Source organism: Lissotriton helveticus, chromosome 8 (genome assembly GCF_964261635.1).
Source record: "Lissotriton helveticus chromosome 8, aLisHel1.1, whole genome shotgun sequence".
Taxonomy (NCBI): Eukaryota; Metazoa; Chordata; class Amphibia; order Caudata; family Salamandridae; genus Lissotriton; species Lissotriton helveticus.
In genome coordinates this window covers 988805185-988825734 of record NC_136069.1, presented here as the reverse complement: position 1 = coordinate 988825734, position 20550 = coordinate 988805185, and the positions used below count along the sequence as shown (strand labels likewise).

At 44.4% G+C, this 20550-nt stretch overlaps 1 protein-coding gene across 1 annotated transcript in view; it reads right to left on the bottom strand.

The window, feature by feature from the left end:
* Positions 1 to 20550, bottom strand: part of LOC144771843 (omega-amidase NIT2-like) — an 823895-nt gene that overhangs the window by 757145 nt on the left and 46200 nt on the right. The window contains exon 2 of the mRNA XM_078656107.1: positions 1795 to 1913. Within this exon, the coding sequence (XP_078512233.1) occupies positions 1795 to 1913 (119 nt within the window). The remainder of the gene's footprint in view (positions 1 to 1794; positions 1914 to 20550) is intronic.

Sequence of the window (20550 nt, the reverse complement as noted above, 5' to 3'; positions counted from 1 at the left end):
TTCGTCCTGGGCGATCAACCGTGGCCCAATGTCTTAATCTAACTATGTTAGTAAGCAAATACACAGTTGCGTGCCCAGGTACTGTCTACCTTGCCTTCATGGACTTGTCTTCCGCATTTGACTGTGTAAATAGGGATAAACTATGGCGGTCTATGAGGTAATGGGGGTAGAGAATAGAATTGTTAATTATTTTACAGGACCTTCATAAGTCAATTAAGGCCAATGTTAGGTTCTCCCAGGTTCTCCGTGTTACAAGAGACTTTGAGATTAAGAGGGGAGTACGGCAAGGCTGTATCTTGGCCCCAATTCTGTGTAATTTTTACATTAATGATTGGGACTCGAGAATTAAGAGCTATTGGGGATAGATTATCCGTGCATAGTGCGGGTGTGGCCTCCCCGTCCTACTTGATGCGGACAATGCTGTCCTTTTATCTAGGACTGAATAGGCCTGCAAACCTTGTTAAGATGCATTTTCTAACTTCATGGCAGACCGGGCATAACCTGCCAACTTAGGGCGAATAAAGCAAGCACAAAGAGATTGTGACTGGGGGTGAGTGTCTGAAAAGTTTCAGCGCTCCGTACATCATCTCCTTGTGTTTGCTTTGCTCGCCCTAAGTTGGCCAGGGTATGCCCAGACATCGGTCCCTTAGCTCACTTTGCCACTGGATTCAATCTAGCCAGCGTGATGAGGGGTGTTACCCCAAAACCCGTCCCAGGATGCTTGTTTCCGGTTCAGGGAAGACCTGGCTTGGCAGTTCAGGCTGGGACTGTTCCCATGAGGCACATGGTCAAGACTGATTTCATATAGCTGGGTCTGAACTAAGGTGGCGAAGTGAGCTAAAGAACGATGATGGATTCAACCCAGATATGTGACTGAGGTGAGTGTCTGAAAAGTTACAGATCTCCGTCCATCATCTCTTAGTGTTTGCTATAGACCTCTCCCACCTATTTTTCACAACTCTTCATTTCAGCATCATGCCCACTTTGTAAAGCCTGATGAGCAGTGTGAAAGGAGTGCCATAGATGTTCAATGGCGTGGTAGTATAATTCTATTCTGGCTTTATCGAAAAGTTGTCAAAGCTTTAGAGACCACTTTTGCGTAAGTCAGGAAAAAGTGAATGCTATGTTCTACTTTCCTGCCTTGCTAGCCTGTCCTAACACATTCATATATATATATGACACCACAGGCAATGCCACTTTAATATTGTACTGAACTATAATGGGCCTGTGAACAACAAAGTACCCCATAAGGGAATATCACTCATGTTAGACTGGGCTTTGCCCCCCTTATCTAGAATACTTTCCTCTAAGTAATATTTATTCTCTGTAGCTTTGGGCCGTCCGCCCTGTGTCCCAGGAACAATGTGTGCAGAAGAGTTAGTGGGCTGGTCTTATTTAGTTAATCTATTACAGCACTCTACACATTCCGATCTAATCAATCCACACGCTGTTTGTAATTAGAGGATATTTATTAACAAGAAGGGGGAGTTTGGGTTCTCGATTCCACTTACATATGAAATATACTGGCTAGGATAGTCCATTACTGAGTATGCTAAGTCAAGGCAGTTACTCATTACAATGTCCAGGTTCCCTAGAGGTATTTGTGAACAATTACAATGAATGCAAAAACTATATACCCCAATGTAATCTTAACCTTCTCAACACTTTAGTTATTAATTGGGAAAACGATCTTCAAGTTAGCTGAAATAGTAGTACATTTGCAGCATCATAGAAGTGGTAGGACATTGACACAATTGTTGATGATTTATAAGTTTTCTGAAGCCATGCACTCACCGGTAGAGCTACAACCTTTGCTCCTTGTTGTGCTGCTTCTCTGATTAACTTGCATGCACGGTTGAGGTTGTCAGATTTTACAGGAGACACACAAAGCTGAATTAGTGCTAAACGGAAGTCTAAAAAGAGAAAACAAATCCAACTGTAAAAACGAAAGTAAAGAAGTTGTGAACCATTCCAACAATATATTTTAATTTGGGTTATGCCAGTAACAGACTAAACAAATGAAGGGACTACAAAAACGTGCATTTTTTGCATTTAGTTGCAAAACCATTTCAAACGCTCGATCACACGTCATGAACTCCAAGTCTATACACCAAAGGTTTTCATCCTCTTTCATTGCTACATGTGACAATTTCTATTATCTTCTGTTCAGGAGAAACATACTGAACATTACAGGTGTATTCTAGTATTAATAGTTGCTAGGAAGGATTGTTTGACTTGTGTGTCTTTACAATTTGCTTCCCCACACCAAAGTTAACCAAAGTCAGGGCCCAGCAGTGAGCGTTGTGTCAGAGGCATGTTTCTTCAGGCTATGGGATCGTAGACTCTTCTGTACAACCATCCAATTGCTCTTACTCCACTCCATGCCATAGGACAAATGCAGTCCACTCCCGATCTCAACCAAATGAGCAGTGTTGTAACTTTTCAGAAGCCTCACCATAGTCTGTGCAAGTTCTATCTTAACAAACTTACTTTGGGGCAGAGTCTCAGTTGAGGAGACTGAATCCCGCTTGGCTCGCAAGATTATAATGGGAAATGTAGATTTTCCTACAGCTGTGGTGCAGGAGGCTGGCTTAGTATATGGACCAAACATATTTAAGTGATGCACCGTGCACTAGTCCTGGCAACCCCTATGCTGATGCTAGTGGTCATTGATAACCATAAAAAGCTCTCAAAGTGGTAGCTGTGGACATGCAATGAGGACACTGAGCTTGGAGGGAAGAGATGCTAGAGGTTGGAGCTTCTTGTAGCCCGAAGATCTCTGGAGTGCAGAGCCAACAAGCCTTGGCAACGGCAAGTTGACGCAGTGCACAGGGGTTCGGCCCCAGTGGTTCTGATGAAGGATACTAGCCTCAAAAATGCAGAGAGGACAGGCCATGCCTTGAGGGAGTTGCAGAACCACTACCTGTATTACTGAGCATCGGGAAGACCATAGGATGACAGGAGCAGCAGACCTGTCAGCTTTGTTGCAGCCAGTAAACAAGTAAGGAGCAAAAGCGGGAATAAAACCAGTTTGCCCTCCACTCATAGAATTCATACACAAATAACCTGGTTATACGGAACACATCATATTCTTTGTAAGTTATATATGAAGGGCATTTAAATACTCCAAAAGTATGGTTATACTGAATTATCTAGTCATACCTACCTCTAAGTGTTCCTCATTTAAGAATTATCAACCATCCCCAACAGATCTCACCCACCCAAAAAGAGAAACTTACAAAGAATATGATGTGTCCCATATAACCAGCTTTGTTGGAGTGCCAACAAATGCAGGGGAGTGACTCCTTAACTCCAAGGGAGATTACTTTGGGTGTCCTTGATGCCCACAGGTCTGTTGAAGAACCTGGAAGAAACACAGATGACTAAGAAGATTTGTAGAACAGCAAGACCAGGAGTAGCAGGAGTCTTCCTTGATGCAGTCTTGGTGCCAACAAAGTACAGAGAACTCCAAGTGTCCAGACGATCGAAGAGCGATGTGATTTCAGTCCGGAGTCTCGAACCATGACAAATCTAAGGAACCACTCACAGGTCTCCCCTTAAGTATCATAGGGACAGGGTTGGAACAACTCGGGGGTTGGACAGGGATGAGGATACCTCCATGTGCTTTGTCCGATTTTGCGCTGGAGCCAAGGGCTTCCTGGAACAGGCTCAAACTCAGGTATGAAAGGAGGGCATCAAATGTGCCCTTCAGAGCAACAAATGTACCCTACAAACCAGTCTGCTGATGCTGACAAGCACCCCCACACCAGCCCAATACACTAAGTCCTATCTGGGAGTTGGTCAACCCCTGTGACAGGAAACCTATTGTTCTACCAGCCCCTGCTCAAGCTTGGCTCAGCAGCATAAGGGCAGAATTATGTCTGTGGTCGGCAGCAGCACTAGCTTGCTCTCAGACCCTGAAAGGCTTTTACTGGGAGTACATGGGCTACCCCAAAGGAGCCCCCCCAGTACATGAGATCATACTTCCAACACTGGAATTGGTGTTGGGGTTTGATACCAAACATGACCAGGTTCGGTGCAGCCACTATATAGTTAGACATCTAGTAATGACTGATGTCCACTATATGTTCTAAAACGGCTGACCGCACTGACAAAGCCTGGAGAATAGACTCCAGGGTTTGTAGGTGTGTCCTGCTCAAGGAGGGACACCTCCACACTTGTAACCAAGCACCCTGACCTCGGGAGAGAAGAGCCTCCAACAGGGGTGACTTATAGGTTTTAGGAGCTGTGACCTCTGATATAAGGAAATACATATCTGCTGTGAGAGGTGCAAGCACCAACTCACACAGGCTGCAATGGCAGGCCTGTAGTCACAGTTTAAGTGGACTCCCATGGTTGGCAAACGACATACTGCAGCCCATGGGAGACCCCTGGTGTACCTATGCCCCGAATACCTTAGGACCATATACTAGAGACCTACTAGGGTACACCAGTAGCCAATTGCAGATGTAAAAAAGTACTTATCATGGTGAATTTAGGGAGAAAGCACAGTGACTGGGATCCTTATTAGCGGGATCCTAGTCAGACTAGATCAAAAACAGACAGACACCAAGCAAAAAGTGGGAGTAACCATGAAAGCAGACACTACTTTCCTACACATGGTGAGCTAAAAAGGACAACTTACTTACCTTTGGTAATGCCTTAACTGGTAGAAACATGATCTAGCCACAGATTGCTTACCTGTGAACTTCCAGGCGCCAGGCTGGATCCAGAAGATTTTTCTTAGCAATACCCCTGCGCACCGGTAGACTCCTTGTGATGTCATATGGCATCGAGTTTGTTGTGGTGACGTCCGAATTGTCTATATATGCGACACCTCGGCGTGCAGACGTCAGTACTTTTCACAACTTTCCACAACAGAAGCATGGAGCCATGAAGTTGACTGATAGTGGTGCGTTAAAATAACTATGGCCCTGAAGGGGAACAGCTCTGACGTGATTAACTGATCCACAGTGCAGGGAGGATGGGTGGGTCGGTAAGGAATCTGCGGCTAGATCATGTTTCCACCAGATACTGCATTACCGAAGGTAAGTAACTTGTCCATCTGATAGAGACATCTAACCAGAGATCCCTTACCTGTGAACAGATACCCAAGCAATACCATCCCCGGATGAGGGATTGCGGAAAAGTTTAAACCAGAAAGTCCTGTAGGACCGAATGGCCACTGAGTCCTTCTCTACGGACCCGATTGTCCTGGCAATTATGCTTGCCAAACGTGTGCAGAGATGCTCACGTTGCCGCCTGGAAGATGTCAAGAACCGGGACACCACGCAGCTGAGCCAGGTTGTCTGGCTTAGCTCTGGTGGAAAGAGATCTGAGGCCTTCAAGAGACTGTTTCTTTGCCAGAGCATAATAGATCTTAATGGAAAGGATAACCCATAGTGCAATGCAGGGGTGCTTTGCTTAACTTTTAATGCTTATCTAGGAGGAGAAACTCAAGGCACTTGTCTACTGTCAACCTCACTTGACTATCTAAAGAAGGCCACCAGTACTGTTCTTTGCTGCGGATGCGTGTCTTAGTAGTGCCCAGATGTCCCTGATGTGCTTTAGAAATAATGAAAGGGCGCATTTTAGATGGGGGAACCTGCAAATCACCTCTCAAAACCATGCCAACCAGTGAGAGTTTGATGGCCACTTGTGCGTACGTTTTTAAATCACTCTGTAAACACCGAACAAGAGGCGAACCTTTAGTGCTTTAAGTGCCAACTTGTTTTAAATGCAAAAACAACAATTGATGGACTGAATGCAGAACAATGTCATACATTCACCCCAGTACAAAGATCTGGACCTAAATCCATATTTTCTTTGCTCACTATGCCATTCCAGTTTGAACCCATCCATATGCAAATCAGTCTTGACCCTGTGCCCCATGGGAACAGTCCAGCCCTAACTTCCAAGCCAAGTCCTCCCTCGACTAGAAACAAGCATCCTAGGACCGGTTTCAGCCTTTCAGCCCTCATCAGCCAGGGCAGCTTGATTCCAGTGGCATTGAGATCGCAGGACTCACGTCTGAGCATGCCTGTCCCACTCGGGGTGACAAATGCAAAAACAACAGTTGATGGACAGAATGAAGAACAATGTCATACATTCACCCTAGTACAGAGATCTGGGCCTAAATCCCTCATTTTTTTGCTCACCATGCCATTCAGCCCTCATCAGCCAGGGCAGCTTGATTCCAGTGAATGAACCCAGCCATATGCAAATCAGTCTTGGCCCTGTGCTCCATGGGAACAGTCCAGCCCGAACTGCCAAGCCAGGTCCTCCCTGGACTGGAAACAAGCATCTTAGGACTGCTTTTGGGCTTTCAGCCCTCATAAGCCAGGATAGCTTGATTCCAGTGGCATGGAGAGCACAGGACTCACGTCTGAGCATACCCGTCCCACTCGGGGTGACAAATGTAAAAACAACAGTTGATGGACCGAATGCAGAATAATATCATACATTCACCCCAGTACAGAGAAACATCGTTTTTTTGCTTACCACCCTGCCATTCCAGTTTGAACCCAGCCATATGCAAGTCAGTCTTGACCCTGTGCCCCATGGGAACAGTCCAGCCCGAACTTTGGTTTTGCTTTGTTTGCCCTAAGTTGGCAGGGTATGCCCAGACGTGGGTCCCTTGCTCACTTTGCCACTGGATTCAAGCTAGCCTGGCTGATGACATCTGATTAGCCAGAAACCGGTCCCAGGATGCTTGTTTCCGGTCCAGGGAAGACATGGCTTGGCAGTTCGGGCTGGACTGTTCCCATGAGGCACAGGGTCAGACTGATTTGCATGTGGCCATGTCTGAACTGGGGTGGCAGAGTAAGCTAAAGAATGATGCTGGACTCAACCCAGATCAGTTGACTGGGGGTGAGTGCTTGCATTGTTCATCACTCCATCCATCATCCCCTTTGGTATTGCTTTGTTCGCCCTAAGTTGGCAGGGTATGCCCAGACGTGGGTCCCTTGCTCACTTTGCCACTGGATTCAAGCTAACCTGGCTGATGACAGCTGATTAGCCAGAAACAGGTCCCAGGATGCTTGTTTCAGGTCCAGGGAAGACATGGCTTGGTAGTTCCGGCTGGACTGTTCCCATTAGGCACAGGGTCAGACTGATTTGCATATCTGAACTGGGGTGGCGGAGTGAGCTAAAGAATGATGATGGATTAAACCCAGATCAGTTGACTGGGGGTGAGTGCTTGCATTGTTCAACACTCCGTCAATCATCCCCTTTGGTATTACCAACTTGTTTTAATACTTTATCTTCCTGTCATGCTCTCCACCATTCATCAGCAGTAAAAGTGATGTCACTATCTAGTAAAGCATGAGTGGCATCAATGGTATAAACAAAAATTTGGGGAGATGGAGGTAGACGTTAGGTAGATGACAGATTAGAGAACCTAACTAAAGGGAAGGGCTTCTGCTAAATGTGCGAAACAACGCCCAAAAAATTAAGAAGAGAAAATTCTCTTCTCGAGTCCCCTCACTCACCAAGGGTTGCCCCTAGATGACATGCTTCATCATTGGGGCCATCCCAGACATCTACTGTCTGGGGCGTGCTGCAACTTGCGGAACTACGTAGGAGCACTTTTTGTGAAAAAATGTGTAGTGCAGTGTTTGCGGGAGTGGTGATGGTGATGCTAAAAATACCTAGCTAGTGAGCGATTAATTTATTCCTGCTCCCAGTTGGTATGGATAAAAAAGGGTTAATAGTAGAGAGGAAGTGTAATTTATGTGCATACTTTCCCTGGTATTTGGTCAACATGTTTCGAGGTGTCCCCTAAACCTCTTCTTCAGGACCACATGGGGACCAGCCCCGTGCGTACCACTCCGTGAGAAAAACTATCCTGCACTAAAGAAATAAAGAATAGATGCACACCTAATGTGTGAGCACCAAATTTAATACATACGGTTGAAATGAGACTCGTAGTATCTGTTCGAGTGACAAAGAGATTAGTACATATTGCCTGCCCACCTCTCACTTGGGCAGGTCCAAACTATATGCAGTGCTTAAATCAATGCATTCCTCTATAGTCTGTGTCGGTGCCCTTAGTAGTAAAACATTTTAATTAGTGTTTCTATCCAATGACACACCTTGGAACACATATCGGACTACTCTATTGTGAGAAATCATGGTTAATCGTTAATAACATTGGTAAAAAGAAAGAAACACTTGTGAGCAAACATTACAAGACAAAACAAACATATAAACATACTGTTCACAATTTGTAATAACATACTTCTATTTTGGCAACGCTGTGCCTCAAGGACTGCCAGGGTGGTGGGGCTTGTAGTAACCCTAGAAGAATGTATATAAAGTATTTGAGTCAAGAGATGTGCCATGGGTAAATGTGAAATACTTGTTAGTTATTCCCCACAGTGTGGCCTGGAGGAAAAAGTGAGCATTTTTCAGGGATCCTGGGTTCCTGTTAGGGAAGAAAAGATTTTACTTGCTTCAGCACTCCTCTGTCAATGACACCTACTCGTACCCGGGCAGACCGCATATTAGCGTGTCTTCATCCCGATGCTGTTTAAATACTGGCAGGAAAAAGCCCAGTCATGCTCATATGCGCATAAAGACTAGACTGCAGTTGTAAGAAAATGGCCGGCTAGTTTCAGAAATTTGTCCGCACAATTTTGGGAGGATCATTTTCAGGGTTGGAATTTTTTTTACATGAATTTAGTGGCATTGAAAACACCTATTGCATCTCAACGCTGTGAGTCGAGTACCCACAGTATCTCAGAGCGGCCTAGCAGTAGTGCCGGCAGAGAGGGGTAGGTTTTGACTGCTCACATCCTGGAGCCCAATGGGCATTACAATGTATTAGTCCAGTTATCCGGCCAGCAACTAACAGAAGCGATACTTTGTTTACTACTAGGTCGCTCTGAGATACTATGGGTACTCGACTCAAAGCGTTGAGATGTGGTAGGTAGTTTTTACACCCACCACATAGCGTAGATAGTTCAACCACTAGGTCCTGATGAATTGCCACGGATCCACCTGACCTAACAACATGAAACATGTTGACCCACAGAGTTGAGTATAGTTAAACTGAATCATAAACTTCAGATAGCTGCCACTTTTTTCACATCTTTATTCAGGTGGATAGTCAGTCTGAATAAAAGTATCTTTGGACTATCCAACTTGTTCTAATCACTCCTCACCACATCTACACTTCATAAGACGCCTCACCCCCACTGCACCATATGGCAAGGAACAAAAGATCTCCGCTAAAGAGCTCCTCTATGAGTGCCCGTTGGGTATTGCAGCACCGACCCGACGAGGAGCAGGCCCATATGATGAAGCATGACACCTAGCTGGCTGTGTGTGTGAGGGCCCTAGTTCCGACAGGAGGAATTCCCTTCCTCCTAAACTTTTCAGAGCAGCACACATTTGGGTGCTCTGCTGATTGACATATCTCTCCTTCGTCTACCACTATAGGAACTGCATATGCTTCTTTCCGACAAAAATATTCTGCTAACATTTTTAGGTTGAGCCTAGGCAGCGCACATGCGTTGTCTGCAAGACCTGCTGTTGTCCATAAAGGACATTGATCCTGCCTGCATTTTGCCGTTGGGGGTTAATACAGAATCACTATTTGTTGCTGGTTGCTGAGTGGTTAAACCAGAGATGTAACTTCCGTTTACGGCAGAGGAGCACCTCCTATATTCAGTTTCCTTCGGCTTCAATTGTTCATCTGTTGTTTCGAATAACTATTTCAAGCTCCATTTTCACATATGTAGTCCGAGCCTTTCATTTGCTCTGCACACGTGGCTCGCCTTTAAACATACATTAAGTCGGAGCAGGGCACTCACGAAACGGGCGCAATGCTTTACCTTTTACCTTTTTAATATTATTATTTACATCAAGCATGTCTTACAAGTGCCTGCGCCTTTAAATTCTGGCTGGAAGCTTTGATGTACGGGTGTGCATACGTCTGATAGAGGTTCATGTGGCCTGGTGGGTGATAGCCTCTTGGACAGGAGGAGTCAAGCCGTAGTGTAATCATGTAGTTTACAGTAGAGTAATGACTACACTACCCTTGATCATTATTGATAACCCTGTGTCCCTCAGAACCTGGGTATTAATAATGTAGTCTACAGTAGGTTCTGCTGGGTAAACCAATCGCTTAGTATTCAATAATTAATATAACGTAAAGGAAGTCATTTGCAAGAATAAAGTCTAATAAATCACTTTTTAGATAACCAACTAAACACAGCAAAAATACCTATTCATTTGCTCAGTTGCAATATTTACTCTTTTAGTATATGGCTGTCACATATACAATTGCAACAGCGGGTAGCATAAATAGAGTGACTTGAGTGAGCCAAGTGAAATAGAGTGACATGGTGGTATCATGAGTGAGATATACAAAACATACAATAAACACACATATGTACATCATATGAATAAAAACAGATCTGTTGTTTCACAGTTTATATCACGTTTTCACAGAACGCCTAAGAAATTATTCTTTCTGGTCTTGAGGTGACGAAACTGATGGACATGAGCTAAATAAAAAACGTTGACGTTTTGACCCAGAGGTATGCGCAATTCAACAAGCATCACAGCGGATCTTCTTCAGGACTGAAAACAGAGTTGTGGACAGCCTATGAGGGGCAAAATAATTTAGACAAGAGTCAGATGTGTTCCTGTATTTATAAGTAATAGGTGGCCACAATTAGTGGTGGACTCACCAAATCCAGCCGTGGGAAGGATTCCCACAAATCAAGTTTTTTTGGAGGTAAAAACAGATAGCGACAAACAGCTACAATGACTGTGGAATTAAGCAAAAGAAGGTAAAGTATTAAGTCAACATCATGAGTTCAACAAAATACTGGGATATTTAAAAGGCAAGGTGGTCGTGGTAAACTTTCCACGGATCAATTGTACAGCATGGAAGCCTTATCATGGTCAATCCAAAAAGTGTACGAATCCATTATTATCTGAAATAATTGGAATCATTGAGGGGCGAATAAAATGGCCCTAAAAGATTAATTGATTGGAAATGGAGAGGTGATTGACTTATCGGAATTATATTTACTATGTGACGTCACTTATTGTGCATTCATAATTTTACATACATCTGTTTAAAATGATTGGTTTTGCTTAGATTCATTGGACTAAGCATGTCCTTAAATATTCTATTGTTGGTAATGCCGTATGTCCTCAATTCAATGATGCCTACACGAGATCACGTTGTTGTGATGCAATTTTCCGCATGACTCGTGATACCACTGTTTTATGCATTCCAATAGCAATCGAGAGTGTGACATCTATTATTGTTAGTAAACCACTTCACTCCCCCACCTTTTTTCACCTCCCGTGAGGAATTTCCCCTTTCAAAATGATGACCTCTCAGCTAAGCGCATGTCTCACCGCACGCTGACACTAAGCTACTGCAGCTCTGCGTGCACGCTGAGTTTGACGGAGGCTTTTACAAGGTGATGTGGTCTCTATCAGCCTGATTCATCAAGCCGAAATCGGCTCGCAAAGGGTCAGATTCTGAGAATCTGGCCCTTTGCGAGCGCTATTTTTGCATTTGGGATTCATCATCCCAAATGCAAAAATCGGTAATAGCGATTTCGCTATTTTGCGAGGAATTACATTTAAGGAATCTCTATTTGAGATTCCTTAAATGCAATTCATCATCCATTTAAAAATTGCGAATTCGCAATGTCGGCCCGCTATTTACCGCGAGGTCAAACCTCGTGGTAAATAGCGAAAACTTAGAAAAATGCTTTTAAAAGCATTTTTCTAAGTTGCATGTTGCACACACACATGTCCTTTGGACATGTGTGTGTGCAACACCTGTTTCAATTTGCATTTAAGGGGTGCTACAGGGTGTCCTTTGGACACCCCTGGCACCCTTTGAATCGCTATCTTATTTGAGATTAGCTAATTGCTAATCGCAAATAAGGAATACCCCCCATTCATTCCTATGGGCCAAAAGGCCCATAGGAAATGAATGGGGAGTTATTCCTTATTTGCGATTAGCAATTTGCTAATCGCAAATAAGGAATGTGTAGGAATCGCAATTCTTTTTGCAATTCCTACATGAATCCCGTTTTGCAAGTCTGTAATAGCGATTCCTTAAAATCGCTAATATAGACTCGCAAAACGGGTCTTTGATGAATCAGGCTGTATGTTCTTTCCCGCACAGCGTCTATCATTCAAAGACCTGAACATTTCACCGTGTATGTACCTGTCTCGTGGATGCAAGATTGCATTCACTGCCGTACCGGAATGAAGGTAGGCCACGCCCTCCAGAAGCTGCTTGTATTTTTACGGAAAATAATGCGTCTAAATCTTCCCTCACATTCTTTAGATTTTAGATTCAAACCAAATGGTGGATTCTATTTAAGAACTACTCAAAAATCAAATATAATTGTGGTAAGTCGACCACCTCTCTCTTTCCACTCAATTAATCTTTTAGGGCCATTCTACTCGCCCTCATGAACTTCAATTTTTTCAAATACATGAAAAATTGAATTCATACACTGTTTGGATTGACCATCAGAAGGCTTCCATGCTGATCCAACCGATCTACGACCTACCAGAATGCCACCCCCTAGAGCAGCGGTCTTCAAACTGTGGGGCGCTGCCCCCTGGGGGGCCGTGGATGTGTTCCCAGGGGGACGTTAATGGGGCTGCAATTACATGTAAATGAAGATAGCCTGGAAGTGAGAAAGGCTCGTTTCTAGGCTGTCTCTATTTACATGCAGCATTTAAAGTCCATAAGAAAGTGTGAGGACCGTAGTACTGAGCTGCATGAGGCAGGTTCAGGAAGTGTGGAGACTGGGTTAGACATAGCAAAAAAAGAAAATCTGCATTTTTTCGACCTTCAGGTAACTGCATATTAAAAACACGCACACACCGCAAAACAAAAATAAATGCAAAAATACTCTTTCCTTTTGAAATCTCGGTTAGTCAATGTTATCACTGAAATCTCGGTAGTCAATGTGATCAATTTCTTTGTGTGTGACCAGAAAGTCACAGAATTAAATCCTTAATGGTGCAGTGAGGAATAGTGGCTTGTTTATTAACAGTGGTACGGGGACGCACTGTGAATGTCATTATTTTAAAATAGAAGGTTTAAGATAAAACAAGTGCTTTAAACATATATAGTTTAGTGAGAAGCATTCAGATTATATGTAGTGTAATTATTTGATATGTGTCCATTAAAAGGGTGCACTCTTTTTAATGGACACATATTAGTTCTCAAAATAAATTTGTCACCGTGAAGCTCCAAGTGACTATTAACTAAAACCTACACAGGCTCCAAAGCAGCCTTCATATTTGGGGATTAATCAGTTGCAGACATTTAGATTTCCTCCGGGAACGGGGCATCCTGGTGGTAAGGCATATTTTTTCTTTAACAGTTCTCTATTCCTCTCTCTGCTTCACAGGAGTACCTCTCCCCTGCCTGCATGTTCTTTGAGTGGTCACTGGACCCCAGTTATGTCAGTCTTTCAATGAAAAAGAACGTGGGGGGTTGCATTCAGGCACACTTCACCATTTCTGAGCATGGAACACGGCCCAAAGAACGGGGGGTGTCTAAATTTACTTTTTTGTTGTTCTTTTACACAAAGCGGCAGAAAGCATGATTTGGGCATCTGGCCTATAAGTGATGGCCCTGTTCAGTTGGCAAAGTAGACAGTCTGCTTTGTAGGTCTGTATGTATCATTGGTGCTACAGCTCCTTTAGAGACCCAGGGCTTACTTGCTGTGTCAGTGTTGCCATGGTCCTCAGAGCAATGGACAAAGGGAAGGGAAAATCGAAGCATAGGAGAAAACTTGATTTGGGCATCAGAGAGATGGGGGTGAATGATGAGATCAGAGGGAGAGGGATGAGGTGAGATGGGAGCCCATGTTGTTAACAAAAGTCAGAGGAGACAACACGTTAGTAGCTATCATTAGTGAAGCAGGTGTAGCAATGCTTTTGCCCAGGGACCAATTGCACCTCATTTATGATTGTATTACTATTAAATATGGGCATGAGGACTCATTTTTCTTGCTAGCATTAGGGCAGATGGCACCCTTGGGGTAAAAAGGGGGGCAGCATAGAGTAGCTCATTCTTTTCAGAAAGAGCCTGAGCTTGTTTTGAGATTGACGTGATTGGCAGACATGGTGGGAAATCAGCGAATGAAGGCAATAGCCAGCTTCGCCGGGCAACAGCCATCATTAGTGCAGCAGGTGGAGTTGCAATGGGGCCCACAGCACCCCTATTATAGGGAGTAGTGTGTTGGTTCTTGCCTGTTAGCTGTTGCTTTTTTTTGTAAGACCCACATTTAGTCCGGAGTACAAGCTACAGAAGAGCACATCTCAAATGACCTCATGATCCCCCTTCTCCCCTCCCCCTCCTGTCATTGCTATCCTTTTCCAAATCCTTGCCATATAGTTTTTTGAGGGGGGCCCCAAATTCAAAACATTTTGCTTAGGGGGCTCAGAGTGAAGAAGTTGGAAGACCTCTACCATAGAGGGTCGTTTACTGATGGGGGACCTGGGGGCACATAAAATTCATCAGATGTATCAGACACTGATCACTCATACCCACACCACATTACATAAAACCAGGGGGCATGGGAAGAGGACCTTCCAGACAGAACGGACGATGATTGGACAAAGCCCTCTGTGTAGGAGGATGGATATCTGACTATGGTTACCCCCAACTTTTTGCCTAGTGTTTAGCTGGTTTTCGACTTAGTTGGCCTGGGATCCTGCTAATCAGGGCCCCAAGGCTATCTGATCTCACTGTAAAATGGATTCCATGTACTTTAGGTACATACCTAATTGGATGTTGGGTCACCTTGTGAGCCCCTGTATAGTGTACCATAGGTACCCAGGGCATAGGTGCATCCAAGGCCTACCAGGGGCTGCAGCATGAATTATGCCACCCCTGCCTGGCCATCCAAATTGACACAACTAGCTGATCACTCAGCTGGGGCAAGGTTGTGTAATAACCCCTTGCTTAGATATAGTATTCCTATATCTAACCTTATATATAGGCACATATGCACCTATAAGTCACTCCTATGGCAGGCCTTAACAATCCTGAAGGCAGAGTGCTTGGTTTTATGTGAGATGATGCTCTAGCATGAGCTGAGTCTGTCTACAGCTTTCGGAACCATGTCCTTATAGCTGTTCTATGATATAGCCATACCATATACTCTTAAGTGCATTATAATCCTCGCGGTTATTGCTAACTTTGGTTCGGTTTTATCAAAACATGTCGTGTAAGGTGTCATACGCTTTGGAATTCTACCCCCTCGCCAGTTCTGGCAACGGGGGGTAGCATTCCACCCTTCTAGAGGGAGAAGACATGTTGTTCCTGTTAATCCCGGTTAAAGTTAACCAGAGCCTCAGCAACACAAAATGGATGCTGCTGCCACAGACACAAGTCTGACCTCCTGCTGCTGAGAGTCTATCCAGCGAGGGAGGCTTGGACAACAGATTTCCTGCCTTGGGAGGGGCTAGCACCACCCCAGACAGGCCTTAGTGTATTGGGGCAGGGAGGGCTGAATGAAATGATACACTGCCTGGGGCACACAAGGTGCTCCATGCTTAGCCCGGTTCAAACCAGTTGCTGGGGTACTCCAGCCCCAGGTCTAGTGCGAAACTGGACAAAGGTAAAGGGGTGTAACCACCCCCTTCCCTGGTCCCACCCATAGGAGGTGAGGTTCTGTAAATTACGAATTCGTTCATGCTCAGCCTCCATTTTGTAATCGCCGCCATTTTATGTTGCCCTCACTCAGGCAGCGCGGCGAAAGCAATGTTTTTGCCATTTCTGCCTTCACGTGTCAGGTGGCTTCTTTTGCTTATGTTTACTAACGAGTGTCAGGGTCTGGCCGAGTACACTAATTCCTGTCTGAGCTGATTAATCCCCGTCCGGACTATTTGTTGGCTCACACCATTCTTTCCTCCAGGTTATCTTATCTGCTGTCCTTCGCTACATGTCTCATGTATTCTCCTGTTTCACAACTATTCTTCTAACACATACAGCTGTGTTTTCTCTACTTGTAAATCTGATTGTGTGGATTCACTCGATAATTTACTCAAGGGGTCGAGTAACAAACGCAACCGGGAAACCTGAGTTACTTTGGGTTTAAAGCATTGTTTATAACATTTGTTTATGTCTCCTGCTCTCGTATGATTGCCTTTTGCATTGTATTGTACCATATATAAACCTGTGCGCCACGGAGTTAAGTGGCAGTCTCTTTTGAACCTCGTTATACTGACGACTTCTAAGACCACTGTACTAGCTGCAGCTAATAAATATCATCTTCTACGCCAGACGAAGAGTCCGTGTCTCTGTATTTGACAAGGCAGGTGAATCCAGGGGATCTTAGGCGTACCCTGCACCGCCGGGCCTTAAGGCTGCGGTTCTCCAACTAGCGCCCAACATGGTGCGACTTCAGAGGAAGCGGTTAAGCCCGAGGGTCGTGAGGAGCCCAGCAAGAAAATTCTGGAAGACGCGCACCACGTGATCGACCCCTGTATGTCGTAAGTGGACCAAAGGTCTTTGACAGCGCGGCTACTCCTTTCCGACGGCTGCTGAAGACTGCTGCCCTGACTGTCGCCCTGCCATGGACCCTTCTGATGTTGTTTGGTAAAGCGAGACGATAGACGGACCTTCGCTGGTGTAGGACGATCCTTAGTTAAGTATTTGGTGGGTCGCTCCCACAATCCTTTGTTTTGTTGTTTTTATTCAGGTATTGCAATACCCGAAGCCAAGGGGTAAGTACGTTTGTACGGTTTGGTTGATTTATACCCCTTGTTGTTTGTGACTAGTCTAGAGAAGTAACGATGCCTGGACTAAGTAAGTTTAGAAGAATTTGTTGTTTAGGTTGTACGAGGGATTCCCAGTTGGAGGATTCATGTCCGATTCCTCCAGTTAGAACTCCCACTTATGAGCTCTATTCCAAACCTGATATTGGTCCCATTACCTTTAATGAGACATGGGTTCGATACACGAAAAATAGTGGAGTTTTGAGATGGCCCCAAAACAGTAGTTTTGACTCCGCCATACTAGATAATCTGGAAACGATTTTGTTTAAACGAAAAGCCCGGCCGGCAATGTTTGACTCTTTCTGCCTTTGGGGTAAAGAAGCCAAACAGAAAGAAATTAAGCAAGCGAAAAAGGACAAGAAAGCACAAAACATGTCAATTATAGAGGCCGCTCAGCAGTTCAAAAATAATTAAACAGATGGTGCGAATGAAATATCGGAAAGACAACATCACATGGCGATAGATAGATGCTATCCAGTGTTGCCTACTTCCTCTTCAGATAAAAGTAAGGAATTAGAAGAAGATTCCCTAATGTCTTGTTTATTGAATTCACCTCCGCCCTATGCCCAAAATCCTACTGCACCTTTGTTGCCCCCTCCCATTGCACAACCAGTGGATGTTCAATTGCCGATTATTCAGCAACAGGCTCAGCCCATTAATGCTTCCCTGCCTGCTTCTGTTCCATTTTTACAGCCTACGATTCAGCCCCCACCTCTATAAATCCCCACTCTTGTTCCTCAGCCGGCTACACTTCAGTCTCCGTTACCTTCTGTATCTGCATTGCCTCCCATTCTCTCGAGGGATTCTCCTGCGTCGCACAGGAGATTAGCTGATGCTGTCTCCAATTACTTCTCTCTTCTTCTCGGGTCTTTGAATCTGTCTCCGGCTTTCTCTAGACGACAATCCCGTTGTCAACTTCCCCTTACGGACGAGAAAGTAGTTTTGGGTTCCCTCACTCGTAAATGGATTGAGAGAGGACTAGACTATAGTACAGAAGATATTATGAGTTCTTTCCACCAATGGGTAGAGCCCACGCAGAGATATGTCTTTAATGTCATGTGTCAGACTCTTATTAAAGGTTGGGAAGATCTGGAGTTAGATGTAGTTCCTTCTGAGCTATTGAAGCTACAAGCCGACTTCGATAAAGGTTTTATTGTAGGGCCACAAGTCGAAGACGCGGTAAAAAAACTCATTGCGTTTCGAACAATGTTTCTGTCTTTTTCCCTTTCTGAGACTAATCCTACCAAAACCAAAGGCATTAAGAATTATCCGATGCGTGAAGTTTTCCCGTATGGAGGGACGCAGTAGTTGGTCCGCCTCCTGTCCCTGCTCATTTTCAGCGTATATGGATCCACGAACCCTTTAAAAGGTCTGAAGTATTAGCGCTTAAACAAACTCTTCCGGACCCGCATAAAAATCTGGCTGGATATTAGAAGGAATTGTCTCAAACAGTTGACGCTTGTATTATGAATTTGGCCGATATTGATATGTTATTTGGGAATGTTGTTCCACAAGCATTGTGGGCACGGATTTATAGGGAAAATCATAATGCTGAATTAGGTGGTGATTGGGCTGCTATTAGAGCCGCTGATGCAGGTCAAGTGGGAGGTGCGAAACCCGATGATTTGATTACGGCCCTACCAGGCAGAATAATTGAATTGATGAAAACTATGATGCCCGCGGTGCGAGTTAATTGGGATAAGCTGGCCGCATGCAAGCAAAAGAAAGATGAAAGCGTTTCGGATTTCTTCACCCGTTTTGAAGAAACGTTTATTGATCATAGTGGTCAGGATTTGAGTACAGAGGGTGGCCAGCGGTTGTTTGTGGATAAGGTTGTATATAACTTGCTTCCTGAATTGTCAAATAAACTAAAGAGTTCTGAAAGTGCATGGGCTGTCTCTTCCCCTGCTAAAATATTGGCTACTGCACAATATTATGAGAATAGAGATGAGGTGGAGAAGGAGAAACAAGAAAAGAAAAACAAAGATTTGAAAACAAAGGTTCTTTTACAGCAAGCTTATCCTCCACCTTCTGCACAGCCTCAGTTTTCTCAACCCCCCCAGTGTTTCAGAAACCTGAGTACTTCACGCCACGTCTTCCGTTGGGTCCTAATCAATGTGCGTATTGTAGAGAAGAGGGGCATTTCAAGAATAATTGTCCGGTTTTATTACAGCGTAATAATGGGATGTCTGCTCCACAAGGGCGTGGTAATTCTCAGTCAGGATCTAGAGGTAGAGGACGAGGTGCGTCCTCTCAGGAGCAGCGTTCCACTCTTCCATCTACTACGAATTATTTTGATCAACAGAGAGTTCAGTCTACGCAGTATTATAATGACGATTATTGTGAAGAAAGGGCTGACGATTTTCAGATTGAATAGGACAGCCATGGACGAAGTGAGGGAGTTGTGTCGATTCCAGTAGATCAAAATGGGCCATATGTCACGATCAATACTATGGGTGTTTCAGAACCGTTTCTTTTGGATACTGGTGCGATGAGAAGCTCTATTATGTATTCTAAACTCCCTGGGGCACCTTTGTCTGGCTTAATAAATACTTCTGTGGGATTTTCTGGCGCCCCAGTTCGTAATCCGGTTTCTTGCCCCTTGCCTGTTTCGTTGGTCCCTATGATTTGAATGCCCCGCTTATTCTGACAACTGGTTGCGGTGAGAACTTGTTGGGTTTGGATTTGTTGAAAAGATTACATGCAACATTGTACTGTTCCCCTTCGGGTGTGCATCTTACGTTGGGAAAGAAAATGACATCTTCCGTGTATATGTCTCGGGAGAAATTCCCATCTGAGTTGCTTTCTCTTCCTGAAAGTCTTTGGGCTACAGGCCCGAATGACGTGGGTTGTCTTGCGATCCCACCGTATGTTGTTACAGTTAAAGAGAATGTGAGGATGCCACGCATTCCCCAATACTGTATCTCCAGTGATGGAGGGAGAGCACTTTTGGCTATTGTCGATGATTTCATTCAGAAAGGTGTGGTTGAAGAGACGAGAGGCAATGTTTGTAACAGTCCTGTTCTTCCGATCCTTAAAAGAACTGATCCTTCACAGCCTCCAGTCTACCGATTTATTATTGACCTTAGGGAGGTCAATAAAATTGTTGTGCCACAGTTTCCTGTTGTTCCAGACATTACAGCTTTGTTGACGATGATTCCTGCTTCGGCAGCATGGTTTTCGGTTATTGACCTCAAGAATGCTTTCTTTAGTATTCCTATTGCTGAAGAAAGTAGGGATATCTTTGGTTTCTTTCTCGGTGACCGAAGCTTTAGATTTAAGAGAGCACCCCAAGGCTATTGTGAAAGTCCCTCTATCTATAGTAAGGCTCTTAAGTCACAACTTGATGCTTTTTCTTTGCCTCCTGGAGCTACACTTATTCAGTATGTGGATGATTTGTTGGTGGCTGCTGATACGGAAGATGTGTGTAAGGAAGTGACTGTTGCGTTGTTGCATCATTTGTCTGCTCTACATCATAAGGTGTCTCCCTCTAAGTTGCAATATGCCCGACAAGAGGTTTCCTATCTAAGTCATCTCTTGTCGAAGGAGGGAAGGCGATTGACCCCAGAATGTATTCACGCTATTTCACAGATGTCTGTACCCACCACGCAGAGAGAAGTACGTGCCTTTTTGGGTATCACTTCCTACTGTAGACAATGGATTCCTAATTTTTTACTTTTGGCTAAACCATTGTTGGCATTAACGTTGAAAGATACGCCACATCTGCTCCCTTGGACGGATGAATGTCAGAAAAGCTTTGTT